Source organism: Hypanus sabinus, chromosome 29 (assembly GCF_030144855.1).
Source record: "Hypanus sabinus isolate sHypSab1 chromosome 29, sHypSab1.hap1, whole genome shotgun sequence".
Lineage (NCBI taxonomy): Eukaryota > Metazoa > Chordata > Chondrichthyes > Myliobatiformes > Dasyatidae > Hypanus > Hypanus sabinus.
The window spans coordinates 30,369,253-30,387,918 of NC_082734.1; the positions used below are offsets into that span (position 1 = coordinate 30,369,253).

An 18,666-nucleotide genomic window follows, 5' to 3' on the forward strand; every position below is an offset into this window, starting at 1 on the left:
CAAGGTTTTTACCAGTAAGCTTGTGGAGGACACGAAATAAAGAGGTATTTTTGATAGTGAAGATGATTACAGGGAGATCTTACTCACTTACTGAAGTGTAGTGTAGTGTAACTGAGGATTGACAAATGGATTACAATTCAGATGAAGTATTTTGGAAAGGTAGGGCTTATACACGAAATGGTGGGGAACTAGGGAGTGTCACTGGAGAGAGGGATTGAGGGGAACAAGAGCATTGTTCGTTGGCAGACCGGGCAGTGAAAGACGTGTTTAGCATCAGTCAGCACATTTAATCTGGGAGTTGCGAGGTTATGTCGACATGGTATCTGCGCTGTGTTGCTCTATGACTCTACCACCTAGCTTAGTGTCATCTTCAAACTGACTATCCATGTCTTCTACACTCTTTATATGAATGATGAAAAGCAATGGGCCCGGCACCGATCCCTGTAACACGTCACTGCTCACTGATCCAGTCCCGTAAACAAACTTCGACCTTCACCCTCCGTCTCGTAACGTGAAGCCGAGTATCTATCCACTTCTACCTCTCCCTGGACCCCATGTCATCTAACCTTCCAGACTGCAGTTCCATGCGGACTATATCTAATTTGTGTCTGAATGAAGCATCTCTAATACCCTCATCAAATCACTGGGTTACCCTTTTAATGAACTCGAACAGATTCATGAGATTATCCGAGGAATTGAACTGAACAGTAGAGCGGTTTTCTGTTAATTCCATCGAATATTGTTGATCAAACAGCAGGACACTGCAGCGATCTTGATCTCTTATTTAAACTGAACTGTGGATCAGGATCAAGACTGATGAAAAGCGCCGGCCTCGGGGTGTTACTGATCTGGTAATTTACAAATAACGTAATAATCGGAGCGGAGAGGAAAACCTGTGCTGCGAACTGTGCTCCGGACCAACAGTTGGTGCTGTGGATGTACAGATCTGAACGGCGAGTCAGGGAGAGTGTGCTGAGAGGCCTGACGGCTTAGACTGGTATCACTGTGTTTGTGAGTCCGGTCACATCGCTGGATTTTTCATCCCCACCTAGAGAAAATAAAACAATTTGCCTGCTACGGGATGGCACAGCTTACCAGCTCAGCCCTGAAGTGGGAATTAACCGCGAGTTTTTAGTTGATTTCAATATTTCAGTCGGAAAACAGAGAAAATGTCGCGATTGCGGTAGAGAACGAGGTCAGCGCAAGCAGTGAAATTGATTTATATGGAAACTGCTGCGTTTAATTCAGACCAAACTTCCTTTACAGCAGGGAATCCTGCCTCGGGCACAGGCAGAGAGAGGTCTGGGTCTTGGGGGTGCCCTAATTTCATTGCAATCGGAGAGTTTTTGAGCAGAGAGAAACACAGGGAGACGGAACGGCCAGGAGAGGACTGCAGGATGTCTCCGCCCCGTCCGCTCGCTGCCTTTAAATTGCTCTGTACCGCCGCCTCTCGCTTCATTTCTCACTCACTTCGACAGAGTTAGTGCAGAGTGTCCGATCATGACCGAGACCGCAGAAGTGGCTCCACCAGCGGCACCCGCCGCCACACCCAAGGCTGCCAAGAAGAAGAAGACGGCCGTCCGGAAAAAGTCAACCGGTCCCAAACTGGGCGACCAGATCGACAAGATTGTGGCCGATTGCCACAGCCAGCGAGGGATGTCCGTAGCCGCGATAAAGAAGAGTTTGGCGGCCAGCGGCGTCAATGTTGATAAGCTGAGAAGTCAGATCAGGTTGACCATTAAAAGGAAAGTGGATCGCGGCTCCCTGATTCACACTAAGGGCAAAGGTGCCTCCGGCTCCTTGAAGGTCCCTAAAAAAGAAGGCGCCGGGAAAGTCGTGAAAAAAGTGAAGAAACCAGCGACCAAGGCATCTAAGACCAGGAAGGCGGTGACCAAGAAACCTGCGGCCAAGAAAACAGGTGCCAAGAAATCTCCCGCCAAACGCAAAGTGGTTAAGAAAACTGCGGTTAAAAAAGCGGCAGCTAAGAAAACAGCGACCAAGAAGACGACGCAGAAGTCCAAGAGCCCGAAGAAGGCCGCAGCCCCCAAGGTGGCCAAGAAACTGGCAAAACCCAAGCCGAAGGCAAAATCTGTGAAATCCAAGAAGACAGCGGCCAAAAAGTAAATACATGAAAAACCCGAAACCAAAGGCTCTTTTAAGAGCCACCCACATCTCCCAGAAAAGAGCTGATCCTGAATCGCGTGAGTCCAGATCCTGGTCGGTTTAGATGCCAGTACGAACTATTTCCAGAAAACCCGCCATCCCCGGTTCCCCGCTGACATTCGGCGTTGCCGTCCCTGTTCCATCCCTAGTAACTGAAATAAAACCGTATGGGATATCCGGACCGAGGCTCAATCGGACATGGATGTGTTCCGCTTCAGTCTCCGTTCAAAGGGCCGTTTCTTTCTCGCTTGATGCCGGGAGATGGTGGCACTGCCGGAGAATCCCTGTCTCACAGCTCAAAGCCCAACACGGAGGTTCCCCAATTCATGGTTAATATAACTAAACAGCGGAACAATCGGTGAGGGAATGGGTAGAGCGATCCGGCTCTGGGCATGGAAATTCAGAAATTACCCTGTAACATTGTACGACTGTCTTTGCATTATTTGCACTTTAACTATATACTTATATTTAGTGTAATAGATTATTTATTTCCCCCCTAAAAAACCATTTAGTGCATACAGTAAATAAAATAGATCTCAAACCCCTCCCTGCCCTGCCATTTCCGGCAGAACTGAATTCACTCGCCTCCAGAAGCTATTCACTAAATATGCAAACATCCAGATTCAGATAGAGAGAAGTAAAAACGATTATTTAAGTAAAGGTGAAATTAGACAATTCATGATTCTATTAACTGCAAGCAGCTAGCCCCGGTAGCTCTAGAAATTGGCGGGCGATTTGAAATTGACCGGACATCCAATCCCTGCAGTCAGATTGGCTGGATTCCGACCCTTAGTCACCAGTTTCCATATTTGGTCGCAGATAATTTTCCCCACCCCCACCGCCGGGCAGCGTCAAACCGATTAAGGAAAGGCAGCCAATCACACCGCTGGGACCCTATAATGGACATCTTCATTCCAACCAACCAAAGGGAGCAGGGCGGCCCTTCATCAACGCTTTAAAAGCCAGACCCAGCGTCTGCTCCGACACTGCAATCCTGATATTTCAGGCTGTAATCGGACTGCTGAAGGAGAATGGCCCGCACCAAGCAAACAGCGCGAAAATCGACCGGTGGGAAAGCTCCCCGCAAACAACTGGCGACCAAAGCGGCGCGCAAGAGCGCCCCAGCCACGGGCGGAGTGAAGAAGCCCCATCGCTACCGGCCCGGCACTGTGGCTCTGAGGGAGATCCGGCGCTACCAGAAATCCACCGAGCTGCTCATCCGCAAACTGCCCTTCCAGCGCCTGGTCCGGGAGATCGCTCAGGACTTCAAAACCGATCTGCGCTTCCAGAGCTCGGCCGTCATGGCCCTGCAGGAGGCCAGCGAAGCTTACCTGGTGGGGCTCTTTGAGGACACCAACCTGTGCGCCATCCACGCCAAGCGAGTCACCATCATGCCCAAAGACATCCAGCTGGCCCGGCGTATCCGCGGGGAGCGCGCCTAAACCCGACCTCGGCACCAAGCACAACAAAAGGCTCTTTTCAGAGCCACCAATCCGGCAGGAAAAGGGCTGTCGATTGCTGTTCACTACCCTTTGTGTTAGCAAAACTACATTCCGCTCTGACCCCCGCCCCTTTGTTGTTTAATTCAATAAGTATCACATAATCTGAAACAGATTCAGTCTTCCAGTTAGTAGCCAGTTTCATTTCTGTTCGAGACCATGATAGATTCACGGGGACACAACAATCTAGTTGCTGGAATTCCGGTACTTTCACACTGCAAACTCTCCTCTGACCGCGGTTTGAGAAGAGAGTCCACTGCATAACGTTTATACATAGACCGACCGCGAATATAAAGAGTGGATTGGTTTTGGAAGCTAAATAACAAGATATATTCAAACTGCAGAGTTAATAACGCTCGGACTGTTTCTTAAAATAATTCCTATCAAGATTTAATGGGTTAATGCATACTTTTTGCAGAATGCAGATTAATAAATAACTTTCGGCGGGATTTTCAAACTTCCTGTCATCATCCGGGCAACTGACAGTTCCTTTCGGCGCTCTCCTCGCTACTCTCCGTTCATTGGTGAATAAGGCCGCTCTCTGGCTCGCTGCACTTGTTAGAAGTGAATGGGAGTTTAATTTTCAGACCCTTATGGTAACAACCGGGCTAATCGTGACTCGATGTGGCTGAATCTGTGTTCGGAGTGGCTTCAATTCAAAGAAAGGCGCAAAGAGGGACTGGGAGGGGGGAGACTGTCAGTGACGGGCAGAGCAAAGGGAGAGACGTGGAGGAGTGCAGACACGAGTCAGAGGGACTGACAGAGCAGAGAGCAGCCCACAAAAAATGCTGCCTGGCCTGCTGAGTTCCTTCAGCATTTTGTCCGTGTTGCTCGCATTTTCTCTTGTTTGCAGAGCGCAGTCTCCCATCTTCCATCTCCGCAACCGCTAATTTCCAACGGTTCAGCCACAACCGAACAGAAATCCACCGCTCCGGATAAACCTGAAGTCTCACGCGTCCCATATTGAAGGTCAGTCAGTAACATTACCACCCCTGGATAAGTGAGGCAAAATCTCGTTAGTTTTCTGCTGAATTATCCGATGAAAAAGACAAAGGTGAAGAAAAGACCAGAATAATAAACATTGAGTAGAAAAAAGGTCAGGCAGTGTCAATGAATAGAGGAAAAGTTAATATTTCAGTCCGAATTCCCTTCATCAGATAACATTCTGTTCATATTCCTAATTATATTTGCACCTGAGAATAAACCCTTGCAAATTATGCGCCAGGCCCCAAATTCCCTCTGTACCTCCAGCCCTTTTTTATCTCTCAGCATTTAAACAACATGCTTTATTGCATATTTTTCCTGCCAAAATGTGCAATTTCACTCTCCCCATCATAAGATATAGCAGTAGAATTTTGCCATTTGGCCCATAAAATCTGCTCCTCCATTTCATCAACTCTGATCCATCTCCCCCCTCAGTCCATCTCCTGCCTTCTCTTTGTATCCCTTGATACCCTGAACAAAGAATCTATCAACCTCCGGCTTAAATATACGTAAAGACTTGGCCTCCACAGCTGCCCGCGCAATGAATTCCACAGATTCACCACTCTCTGGCTAAAGAAATTCCTCCTCAGCTCCTCTCTAAAAGAACGCCCCTCTATTTTGAAGCTGCTTTGGTCCTAGACTCTCCAGCTACAGACCATCCATACAATCAAGGTTTTTTAAAATATTTTATAGTTTTCAATTAGGTCACCCTCATCCTAGCAAATAAAGGCCAAACCATCAAACACTCTTTAAATGAAAAACCATTCGATTCTGAAGTCATTTTCATGAAGCTCCTTTGAACCTTCTCCCATGTCAGCACATTCCTTCTCAGATAAAAGGCCCCAAACTACTCATTATACTCTAAGTGAGGCCTCACTTTATAAGGCATCATCATTTCATCCTTGCTTTTACATTCTAGTCCTCTTGAAATTTGCCTTCCTCACCATAGATTCAACCTGCAAATTAACCTTTAGGGAATACTGCACAAGGACTCCCAAGTCACTTTGCACCCCTGGTTTTTGAATTTTCTCTCCATTTAGAAAATAGTCAACCCTTTCACTTCTTTTACCAAGTCCATGACCATACACTTCCCAACACTGTATTTCATCTGCTGCTTCTTTGTCCATTCTCTTAATCTATGTCTTTTTGTAGCCGCTCTACTTCTTCAAAACTACCTGCCTCTCCACCTAATTTTTGTATCATCTGCAAATTTTGCAAGAAAGTCATGAATTTCATCATCCAAGTCAATGAGATAGAATATAGAAAGAAGTGGTCCCAACACAGACCCCTGTGGAACTCTACTAGTCACTGGCAGCCAACCAGAAAAGACTCTTCTTATTCCCACTCTTTGCCTCCTGTCAGTCAGCCACTATTTTATCTTTAGTATCTTTCAACTATAGTGTCTTTCCTGTCATACCTTGGGCTCTTAAATTGTTAAACAGCCTCATATGTGGCACCTTGTTAAAGGCCTTCTGAAAATCCTAGTATACATCAACCAATTCTCCTTTGTCTATCCTGCTTGTTATTTCTTCAAAGAATTCCAATAGAATTGTCAAACAAGATTTTCCCTTGAGGAAACCATGCTGACTATGGATTATTTTATCATGTGTCTCCAAGTACTCTGAAATCACATCCTCAGCAATTGACCCCCCCCCCCCCCCCCCCCGAGATCCAGCACCAACCTGATATTGCCAATCTATTTGGATATTGAAATCCCCAATGACTATTGTAACATTGCCCTTTTGGCACACATTTTTTTCTATCTCCTGGTGTAATTTGTAGACCTTATTACTGTTTGAGGGTCTGTTTTATAACTCTTATCAGGGTCTTTTCATGCTTGCAGTTCTTTGGCTTTACCCACAATTATTCAACATCTTCCAACCCTATATCACCTCTCTCAAATGACTTGATTTCACTTTTTGCCAACAGAGCCATGCCCCCCGTGTACCTACCTGTTCTTTTGATATGTCTATCATTTGATGTTATCCTCCCAGCTATAATCTTCTTTCTCAGCCATGATTCAGTGATGCCTACAGCTTCATACGTGCCAATCTGTAACTGTACTACAAGTTAATCGACCTTATTCCGTACACTGCATGCATTCACATATAACAACTTCATTCCTGTATTCACGCTTTGTGATTCTGCCTTTTACATTGCAACTCAGCCTCTCCTGACAGCACATGTCCTGTAAACCATGCAGCAGCTTAGTAAACCTCTTCTGCACCCTTTCGAAAGCCTCAACATCCTTCCTATAGTGGGGCAACCAGAAATGTATGCAATGCTCTAGATGTGGCCTAATCAAAGTTTTATAAAGTTGCAACGTAGCCTTCTAACCTTTGAACACAATGCCTCTACTAATAAGAACAAGCATTCCATAAGCCTTCTTAACCACCTTATCGAACTGTGTAGCCACTTTATGAACTTGGATCCCAAGATCTCTCTGCCCAGTAAAGCTGTTAAGGAACTTACCCTGTACTGTCTTAAATCTTTGCCCGACCGAGTTGCAACACCTCACATTTATCTGGGTTAAACTCCATCTGCCTGGTAAGCCTCTTATGAAACTGATCTACATCATGCTGTATTCTTTGCCAGTCATCTGCACTATCTATAACTCCACCAATATTGGTATGCACAGATTTACTAACTCACTCATCTACATTTTCATCCAGGTCATTTATATACATTACAAACAACAGAGGTCCCAACTCAGATACCTGTGGAACTCCACTAATTACAACCTCTAGCTCAAATAAGTAATTTCAGCAACTAGCCTATGTCTTCTATGTGCATGCCAGTTGTGAATCAAAACAGCAAATTTGCTGTGGATCCCAATGAATCTTAATCTTCTGGATTAGCCTCCCATGAGGTACTTTGTCAAATGCCTGCAGAGAGACTTAGATAGTTTGGGGAATGGGTAAAGAAGTGGCAAATGAAATACAATGTTGGAAAGTGTGTGGTCATGCACTTTGGTGGAAGAAATAAACAAGCAGACTATTATTTAGATGGGGAGAGAATTCAAAATGCAGAGGTGCAAAGGGACTTGCAAGTCCTTGTGCAGGATACCCTAAAGGTTAAGTTCCAGTTTGAGTCAGTGGTGAAGAAGGCAGATGCAATGTTGGCATTTATTTCTAGAGGTATAGAATATAACAGCAGGGATCTGATGTTGAAGCTCCATAAGGCACATGTGAGACCACAGTTGAAGTATTGTGTGCAGTTTTGGGCTCCTTATTTTAGAAAGCATATACAGTGGCATGCAAAAGTTTGGGCACCCCTGGTCAAAATTTCTGTTACTGTGAATAGCTAAACGAGTAAAAGATTACCTGATTTCCAAAAGGCATAAAGTTACAGATGACACACTTCATTAATATTTTAAGCAAAATTACTTATTTATTTCCATCTTTTACAGTCTCAGAATAACAAAAAAGGAAAAGGGCCCAAAGCAAAAGTTTGGGCACCCTGAATGGTCACTACTTAGTAACACCCCCTTTGGCAAGTATCACAGCTTATAAATGCTTTCTGCAGCTAGCTAAGAATGTTTCAATTCTTGCTTGGGGGATTTTCACCCATTCTTCCTTGCTAAAGGCTTCTAGTTCTGTGAGATTCTCAGGCCATCTTGCTGCTATTTTGAGGTCTATCCACAGATTTTTGATGATGTTTAGGTCAGGGAACTGTGAGTGCCATGGCAAAACCTTCAGCTTGCGCCTCTTGAGGTAATCCACTGTGGATTTTGAGATGAGTTTAGGATCATTATCCTGTTGTAGAAGCCATCCTGTTTTCATCTTCAGAATTTTTACAGATGGTGTGATGTTTGCTTCCAGAATTTACTGGTATTTAATTGAATTCATTCTTCCCTCTACCAGTGAAAGGTTCCCCGTGCCACTGGCTGCAACACAAGCTCAAAGCATGATCGATCCACCCTCGTGCTTAACAGTTGGAGAGGTGTTCTTTTCATGAAATTCTGCACCCTTTTTTTCTCCACACATACATTTGCTTATTGCAGCTGAAAAGTTCTATTTTAACTTCGTCAGTCCACAGGACTTGTTTCCAGACTGCACCAGGTTTGTTTAGATGTTCCTCTGCAAACTTCCGACACTGAATTTTGTGGTGAGGACGCAAGAAAGGTTTTCTTCTGATGACTCTTCCATGAAGGTCATATTTGCGCAGGTGTTGCTGCACAGTAGAACAGTGCACCACCACTCCAGAGTCTGCTAAAACTTAGACCATAAGACCATAAAACAAAGGAGCAGAAGTCAACCAATCGGCCCATCGAATCTGTTCCGCCATTTTATCATGAGCTGATCCACTATCCTATTTAGTCCCACTCCCCCGCCTTCTCACCATAACCTTTGATGGCCTGACTACTCAGATAGCTATCAATCTCTGCCTTAAATATACCTAATGACTCTACTCCCACTGCCACCATGGCAACAAATGCCATAGATTTGCATCTCTGTTCTGAATGGGCGCCCTTCAACCCTTAAGTTGTGCACTCATGTACTAGACTCCCCCACCATGGGAAACAACTTTTCCACATCCACTCTGTCCATGCCTTTCAACATTCGAAATGTTTCTATGAGGTCCCTCCTCATTCTTCTAAAATCCAAGGAGTACAGTCCAATAGCAGTCAAATGTTCCTCATATATTAACCCTCTCATGCCTGGAATCATTCTAGTGAATCTTCTCTAAACCCTTTCCAATGTCAGCACATCCTTTCTTAAATAAAGAGCCCAAAACTGCACACAATTCTCCAAGTGAGGTCTTATGAGTGCCTTATAGAGCCTCAACATCACATCCCTGCTCTTATATTCTATTCCTCTAGAAATGAATGCCAACATTGCATTCACCTTCTTCACCACCGACTCAGTCTGGAGGTTAACCTTAAGGGTATCCTGCATGAGAACTCCCAAGTCCCATTGCATCTCAGAACTTTGAATTCTCTCCCCATTTAAATAATAGTCTGCCAGTTTATTTCTTCTACCAAAGTGCATGAACATACACTTTCCAACATTGCATTTCATTTGCCACTTCTTTGCCCATTCTCCCAATCTATCCAAGTCTCTCTGCAGACTCTGTTTCCTCAGCACTACTGGCCCCTCCACCTATCTTTGTATCATCAACAAACTTAGCCACAAAGCCATCTATTCCATAATCCAAATCGTTGATATACAGTGTAAAAAGAAGCGGCCCCAACACGGACCCCTGTGGAACACCTCTGGTAACCGGCAGCCAATCAGAATGGGATCCCTTTATTCGCACTCTCTGTTTCCTGCCAATCAGCCAATGCTCTATCCATGTATGTAACTTTCCCGTAATTCCATGGGCTCTTATCTTGTTTAGCAGCCTCATGTGCGGCACCTTGTCAAAGACTTTCTGAAAATCCAAATACACAACATTCACTGCTTCTCCCTTGTCTAGCCTACTTGTAATTTCCTCAAAAAATTGCAATAGTCAGGCATGATTTTCCTTTAAGGAAACCATGCTGAGTTCTGCCTATCTTGTCATATGCCTCCAGGAACTCTGTAACCTCATCCTTGACAAACGAGTCCAACAACTTCCCTCCACCAATGTCAAGCTAACAGGTCTATAATTTCTTTTTTGCTTCCTTGACCCCTTCTTAAATAGCAGAGTGACATTTGCAATCTTTCAGTCCTCTGGAACCATGCCAAAATCTATTGACTTTTGAAAGATCATTGCTAAGGCCTCCGCAATCTCCACAGCTACTTCCTTCAGAACATGAGGGTGCATTCCATCTGGTCTGGGAGATTTATCTACCCTTGAACTATTCAGCTTCCTGAGTACTTTCTCTGTCATAATTGTCACTGCACACTCTTCTCTTCCCTGACACCCTTGAGCGTCTGGTATACTGCTGATGTCTTCCTCAGTGAAGACTGATGCAAAATACTCATTCACTTCCTCCACCATCTCCTTATCTCCCATTACAATTTCTCCAGCATCATTTTCTATCGGTCCTATATCGATACAGGACCAGTCTTTTACTCTTTATATACTTGAAAAAGCTTTTAGTATCCTCTTTGATATTATTTGCTAGCTTCCTTTCATAGTTCATCTTTTCCCTCTTAATGACCTCAAGTTTCCTTTTGTAAGCTTTTAAAAGCTTCCCAATCCTCTGTCTTCCCACTAATTTTTGCTTCCTTGTATGCTCTCTCCTTTGCTTTTACTTTGTCTTTGACTTCTCTTGTCAGCCACGGTTACGTCCTTTTTCCATTCGAAAATTTCTTCTTTTTTTGGAATATATCTGTCTTGCACCTTCCTCACTTCTCGCTTAAACGCCAGCCACTGCTGCTTTGCCGTCCTTCCGACTAGTGTCCCTTTCGAGTCAACCTTGGCCAGTTCCTCTCTCATGCCACTGTAATTTCCTTTACTCCACTGCAATACTGACAAATCGGATTCTGGCTTCTCTTTCTCAAATTTCACAGTGAACTCAATCATGTTGTGATCATGCCTCCTCAGGGTTCCTTCACTTCTATCTCTCTAATCACCTCTGGTTCATTACACAATACCCAATCCAGCACAGCCGATCCCATAGTGGGCTCAACAACAAGCTGTTCTAAAAAGCCATCTCATAGACATTCTACAATTTCTCTCTCTTGAGATCCAGTGCCGACCTGATTTTCCCAATCCACTCGCATGTTAAAATCCCCCACAATTATCATAACACTGCCCTTCTGGCAAGCCTTTTCTATTTACTGTAGTAATTTGTAATCCACATCACTGCAGCTATTTGGAGGCCTGTATATAACTGCCATCAAGGTCCTTTTACCCCTGCGATTTCTTAGCTCAACCCATAAAGATTCTGCACCTTCCAATCCTATGTCACCTCTTTCTAATGACTTAATATAATTTCTTACCATTAAAGACATGCCACCCGCTTACCTACCTGCCTATCCTTCCGATACACCGTGTATCCTTGGACGTTCAGCTCCCAGAGACATGCATCCTTTAGCCACGTCTCACTGATGACCACAATATCATAACTGCCGATCTGTAGCTGTACGACAAGATCATCCATCTTACTTCTTATGCTGCTTGCATTTAAGTATGACACCTTAAGTCCAGTATTTGGTACTTTTTGCTTTGATTGCACTGCAACTCATCCTAATGGCTGCAAATTTGCCCCATCACCTGCCTGTCCTTCCGGACATCTATACTGGTCACTATCTTAGATTTATTTCTGTTTTCCCCCTCCTCTGCTCTATCATTACAGTTCCCATCCCCCTGCCAAATTAGTTTAAACCCTCCCTAACAGCTCTATTAAGCCTTCTCGCCAGAATATTGTTCCCCTTCGGGTTCAGGTGTAATCCGTCCTTTTTCAATAGGTCATACTTCCCCCAGAAGAGATCCCAATGATCCAAGAACCTGAAGCCCTGCCCCCTGCACCAGTGTCTCAGCCACGCATTTCTTCAGGACCTCCTCCCTTTTCCTGTCTATGTCATTGGTACCAACGTGTACCAAGACAGCTGGCTGCTCGCCCTCTCCCTTCAGGGTGTTCTGGACCCAATCTGAGACATCCCATACCCTGGCACTTGGGAGGCAACACAGCATGTGGGTATCTCTATCAGACTCACAGAGTCTCCTGTCTGTTCCCCTGACTATGGAATCCCCTATGACTACCACATTCCTCTTCTCCTGCACAACTGCGCCAGGCTCAGTGCCAGAGACCTGGCCACCATGGCCGTTCCCTGTCAGGTCATCCCCCTCACAGCATCCAAAACGATATACTTGTTGCTGAGGGGGGCAGCCACAGGGGTGCTCTCCACTATCTGGGCATTTCCTTTCCCTCTCCTGACAGTCACCCAGTTTTCTGACCCCTGTAGCCTAGGGATGACTACCTCCCTGTAGCTTCTGTTTATCACCTCTTCACTTTCCGTAATAAGCAGTAGGTCATCAAGCTGCAGCTCCAGATCCTCTGAGGAGCTGCATCTCGGTGCACCTGGCACAGATGTGGCCATCAGGGAGGCTGGAGGTCTCCCAGGATTCCCACATCTGACACCCTGAACAAAGCACTAACCCTGCAGACATGCTATCTAATTCTACAGGAATGAAACAAGGAAAAGTAAGTCTACTCACCAAACACATGAACTTTTTACACCGTTAGCTCGTACCATTAGCTGTGTGAACCCTGCTGTTCCTCTGTCTGTCTGGGCTGATTCACCAAGGGGAAAAAAAGAGTTGGTGCCTTGCTCTTGCCTCTTCCTGTTACTGCCTAAGCCCATTGAGCCAGAGCCCTGCACTCTGCTGCCACTCACTCCGCTGCCCACTGTATACGGTGGTCTTCCTTTTAAACTCCCTGCGCTGTCCTATCTATGTCACGTGCCTGCGCAGTCTCGCCCTTCTTGTACTTGAAGAAGTTTATTTAAAAACTGCCTTCCTTCAGAATTTAGCTCTCACGCCAACTTTCTTGTCCCAATCCAAAAAGCAACCGTTGGAAGTCCCCTTCCTTTTTAAACTCTCCACGCTGCCCCATCTATGTCACAGGCCTGTGCAGTCCCGCCCTTTTTGTACTCAAAGAAATTTTTTAAAAAGCTGCCTCCCTTCAGAATTTAGCTCTCACGCCACCCTTCTTGTCCTGATCCAAAAAACTTCCTGAAGGTCTTTTGCAGTCAAACGGGGGTTTTGATTTGCCTTTCTAGCAATCCTACAAGCATTTCTCTCGGAAAGTGTTCTTGGTCTTCCAGACCTCGGCTTGGCCTCCACCGTTCCTGTAAACTGCCATTTCTTAATGACATTACAAATTGAGGAAACGGCTAGCTGAAAACACTTTGCTATCTTCTTATAGCCTTCTGCTTTGTGGGCATCTGTTACGCCTGTGGCCCCCTCCTTTTTGAGAATCGCAGGATCGCTATTGATTTGGGCCAGGAGACCCAGGAAATGAGAGAGAGAGACACGCAGATTCCTCAATGTTTGGAATGTGTCCTGGGCCTCCGAGAGACAAAGCCACGGTTAACGGCCATTATCTCTTGGAGACGGAATTGTGTACTGTATGATTCATCAAAGCCCCCAGGCAATGAACCGAGGGGGGTTTGGTGGAGGGATTGCATCATCCCAATCTGATTGACATCTGAGACCCTGTGAGTGGGGATAAAAGAGGGTCTGGGGAACAGCCCCTTTAGACGCACCAGAAGAAACGCTAGAACTCTTGTAACAGCGTAATAGCGAAAGCCGGTGGAAAAGCCCACGTGCGTCCTTTTCCATTTGCCTCGGAATTGGTGGGTCTTGCCACGGAAGAACGGCTTTAGCTAACACAAAGGAACAATCAGCCCCCACCGACTCTCACAGAATTGACATCATAAAAGGAATGGGCAAGTTTAAACCCTCTCTCTTGACTCCAACCAACGGCTGCAGCCTGCAGCTTGAAAGAACTTGAGTGACTTTTATATTTCCATCGGACAATACATTATGCCCTAGACAACGATAGAGCTATTTCTTATTGATTATTATTAATCCCGCGCTTTTAGATTTAGTATTGATGACGTATATTATCTGTATGTTTGCATTGATATTATTTTTGTGTATTTTATCAATAAATACTGTTAAAAATAGTACCATCAGACTTCAATGGATCTCTCTATCTTTGCTGGTAAGTGACCCAGTTACGGGGTACGTAACACATCATTTATTTTAATTTTCAGAGTGCCAGTCAGCTGCTTAGAGGAGACCATGGCTGCTGATTGTTGGGCCAAGGTTTGAGGAGTCAGGGTATTTATAAAGCTTTGGAATTTGCATCACCTGGCCTTTCCTAATGATGACTGTGAACAAGCCATAGCCCTAACAAGCTAATTAACCTTGGTAAAAGTTACCTGACAGCTCAAATCTCTTGGGTTGCCCAAATTTTTGCATGGTGCTCCTTTCCTTTATTTCACTCTAAAATTGAACAAAACTAAAAAAAAACACTAATCTTGCTTAAAATGTTGAAAAGAATGTTTCATCTTTATCTTTATAAGTTTTGGAGATCAGTTCATCTTCTACTCAATTAACTATTCACAGCAACAGAAATTTTGACCAAGGGTGCCCAAACTTTTGCATGCTACTGTACTGACATTGGAGAGAGCTCAGAGAAAATTCACGAGAATGATTCCATGAATGAAAGGGTTACCATATGAGGAACATCTGGCACTCTTGGGCTGTATTCTCTGGAGTTCAGGAGAATGAGAGGGGATCTCATAGAAACATTGCAAATGTCAAAAGGCCTGAACTGATTAGATATGGCAAAGTTATTTGCCATGGTAGGGGATTCGAAGACAAAAGTGCACAACTTCATGATTGAAGGAAGTTCATTTAGAATAGAGATGTGGAGAATTTTTTTTGTGTCAGAGGGTGGTAAATCTGTGGAATTTGATGCATGGGTGGCTGTGGAGGCCAGGTCATTGGGTGCATTTAAGGTAGAGATAGATAGGTTCTTGATTAGCCAGAGCATCAAGAGGCATGGTGAGAAGGCAGGGGAGAGGGGATAACTGGAAGAATTGGATCAGTCCATGATTGAATGGCAGAGCAGACTCAATGGGCCAAATGACCTACTTGTTGGTACAACCATTGTTGGTAGACTCTCAGGTGGTGACAAGAGGGCATACATAGTGAGATTTGCCAACTAGTGGAGTAGTGCCACAGCAACAACCTGGCACTCAATGTCAGTAAGACGAAAGAGCTGATTGTGGACTTCAGGAAGGGTAGGATGAAGGAGTGTACCGACCCTCATAGAGGGATCAGAAGTGGTGAGAGTGAGTAACTTGAAGTTCCTGGGTGTCAAGATCTCTGAGAATATAACCTGGTCCCAACATATCAATGTAGTTATAAAGAAGGCAAGGCAGCAGCTATACTTTATTAGGACTTTGAAGAGACTTGGCATGTCAACAAATACACTCAAAAACGTCTATAGTTGTACTGTGATGAGCATTCTGAGAGGCTGCATCACTGTCTGAAAGAAGATGCAGAATGTTGTAAATCCAGTCAGCTCCATCTTGGGTAACAGCCTACAAAGTAAGCAGGACATCTTCAGGGAGCGGTGTCTCAGAAAAGCAGCGTCCATTATTAAGGACCTCCAGCACCCAGGGCTTGCCCATTTCTCACTGTTACCATCAGATAGGACAGGCATGGGCAAACTACGGCCCGCGGGCCATATGCAGCCCGTTAATCTTTTTAATCCGGCCCGCAGAACTCGATGAAATTATATTAATAAACCCTGTTAACGTTTTTTCCCCGCAATTCTGGCGTTTTCCCAATAGATGACGCACTCTATATACATTGACCTTTGTTGAGGTGCAGCGTATTACTCCACATTCGCGCTTTACTCTTTGTTCGGCTCGACCTATTTGTGTGAACAGGCTTTCAGCGTCATGAACATCAACAAAGCCAGCCACAGATCCAAGTTAACTGACCAACACCTCAGATCCATCCTGAGAATCGCCACAACAAAACTAAATCCAGACTTTGATGCGCTGGCTAAAAAGGGAGACCAACAACACTGTTCCCACTGAAATTAAAAATAAGTTTCTTCGTTGTGTTATGTAAAAAATGCATTTGAAAATATTTTTTTTCAATAAGCCTTACATGTTACATGTCATTTCTGTTAAGTGATGGACATGAGTAGTGCGCAGGTGCACATATGTTCTCAATATAAAAAATGCGCTCCAGATCAAATAACGCGCTCCGCATACTGGCGCGCTGTCACTGTTCTGTCCTTGTGCTGGTCATTGTTGAGTTTTGGCACGGGGGACAATTGAATAAGAAGGAGCAGGACAAGTAGACCTGCATCTCCTACCGTTTTTGAAATAAAGACAATCAGGAGGAGAGTGATGATGGTAATATCTTGAAGGATAACAGAATTTTAAAATAATAACTGTTACTATTAAAAAAAGCCGTATTTTATTCATTTAATTTTCAGTGTTTTAAAAGTCATTTCAATAAATAGCTAAATACCATGGGACTTCAAAGACAGATATTTTGTTGTAATGCATTTGTTCATTTTCAATTGAAATTAAAGCACATGTTTTCTACATATCCCATGATATTTTATTTTCTGTTATGAAGTGTATTACCAAAACACTCCATCCATCTGCTCCTGGTCCGGCCCCCCTGTCAAATTTTAGAACCCTTTGTGGCCCACAAGTCAAAAAGTTTGCCCACCCCTGAGCTAGGAGGTACAGAAACCTCAAGGCACACACTCAGCGATTCAGGAACAGCTTCTTCCGCTCTGCCATCTGATTCCTAAATGGACACTGATTCTTTGGACACTAAATTTTTTTAATATTCAGTATTTCTGTTTTTGCACTTTTAAAAAATCTATTCAATATATGTAATTGATTTACTATTTTATTTATTATTTTACTTTTTTTCTGCTAGATTATGTATTGCATTGAACTGCTGCTGGTGATAATAAACCTGATTCTGATTCTGCTTCTATATCTTATGATCTTATTCTTAGAACATAGCACATATGTACAGGCCCTTCAGGCTACAATGTTGTGCTGGCCTTCTAAGATCAATCCAATCCTTCCATCCCACATAGCCCCATTTTTTAAACATCTGCATGTCCATCTATGAGTTTCGTAGATGTTCCTAATAGCTGCCTCTACCACAATTCCTCTCTCCGTGTAAAAATCCCCCTATACTTCCCCCCAATAAGCTTAAAATTGTGCCGTCTTCTTATAGCCATTTCTACCTAGGAAAAAGTCCTGGGCTATCCAGTCAAACTTTACCTCCTAACACACACAAAATGCTGGAGGAACTTAGCAGGCCAGGCAGCATCTATGGATAAGATCCTTCGGCTGAGACCCTTCGTCAGTCCTGGAATGCCCCAAATAAAGATATGTTAGTTTTTACCCCTGCTAAGTTTTTTTTTTATCAAGAACAAACATTACATGGTATCAGAAGTGGTGTGAGGATGAAACACAGAGTAAATATACATACTGCAAGCGATTAAGAAAGAGACGCTAGGTTCCAATGGAGAGAAGCTGCCAGCTTTGTGTCCTGCAGCTGCTGTTGCTCAGCAAGTTCACTGAGAATGGTTCAGGAAGGAGCCCAAACATTTGGTCATGGATAAGCTCAGTCCTCCTGCACCTATACAGTTTACCAGCAATCTAGCTGAAAAATGATCCAACAATGATTCAATATATATTTAGCTGAACTAAAAGGGCTGATGAACATTTGAAAGCATCTATCTTTCTACGTGTAATTGGAAAAGATGCTTTGGACATCTACAATAGCTTTCAAACTGATGAAACAGACTTAGCATTGGACATTCTGATGACAAAATTTGAGGAGTATTTTGTCCCAAGTAAAAACATCACATTTGAAAGATATAAGTTCTCTTCCTGTGACCAGGAACAAGATGTTAGTTTTGACCAATACTAAGATGAGCTACACACACTGAGTCCTGTGAGTTCGGAGATTTGAGAGACTCACGAGTTAAAGGCAAAGTAGTTTTTTGAATCCCAGGTTATGTTCTCAGAGAAAGAATGCTCTGTGAAAAAGTTTTAACACTGAAAAAGGCTGTGAATATGTCTAGGGCAGCAGACATCATACAATCAAAACCTAAGGAGCTGCATGGTGCATGCTGTAAAAACAGGGAGCAGAATACAAGGCAGTTCCCAAGACAATGGCAAAGCAAAGAGATATGCTCAAACAGCAAATGTGGAGGTAGGTACATCCCAAAGATGTTTACTGCATGTGGAAAATCCTGCAATAATTGTGGGAGGAGGAACCATTTTGCAAAGTGCTGTAAAGCTGGGGCTACCAAGACAAAGGCGCACACAGCTGCTGAAGAAAAGGAGAAAGTCTGTAGATTCTCTACTGACGGTAGGTGCTTGTAAATTGGAATGCCTTGTTCCAGTGACTTATATCTTTCAAATGAGATAGTAATTCCATTCGAGCTTGACGCTGGAGGCCAGGCAAATCTGTTGTCCATGGATGATTATAAGTCCTCAAAGTAAAGAGCAAGATTTATTAAGTGAATTTAAAAGTGACAGGCTATACTGGAAAGAAACTACCAGTAAAAAGTGGC

The 18,666-nt window shown here is 44.0% G+C and overlaps 2 protein-coding genes across 2 annotated transcripts in view; both read left to right on the forward strand.

The window, feature by feature from the left end:
* The first annotated feature begins 1,449 nt into the window (after positions 1-1,449).
* On the forward strand, positions 1,450-2,316 carry LOC132383185 (histone H1-like). Its single transcript, XM_059954069.1, has one exon. It carries the CDS (start codon positions 1,501-1,503, stop codon positions 2,122-2,124), a length of 624 nt encoding a protein of 207 aa, XP_059810052.1. The 5' UTR covers positions 1,450-1,500; the 3' UTR covers positions 2,125-2,316.
* A 201-nt stretch (positions 2,317-2,517) lies between these two features.
* Positions 2,518-18,666, forward strand: part of LOC132382804 (uncharacterized) — a 100,915-nt gene continuing 84,766 nt past the window's right edge. The window contains exon 1 of the mRNA XM_059953264.1: positions 2,518-3,595. Within this exon, the coding sequence (XP_059809247.1) occupies positions 3,195-3,595 (401 nt within the window). The 5' untranslated portion in view covers positions 2,518-3,194. The remainder of the gene's footprint in view (positions 3,596-18,666) is intronic.

Coding starts and splice junctions, on each gene's coding strand:
- LOC132383185 (XM_059954069.1), top strand. CDS start 1,501: ATGACCGAGACCGCAGAAGTGGCTCCACCAGCGGCACCCGCCGCCACA.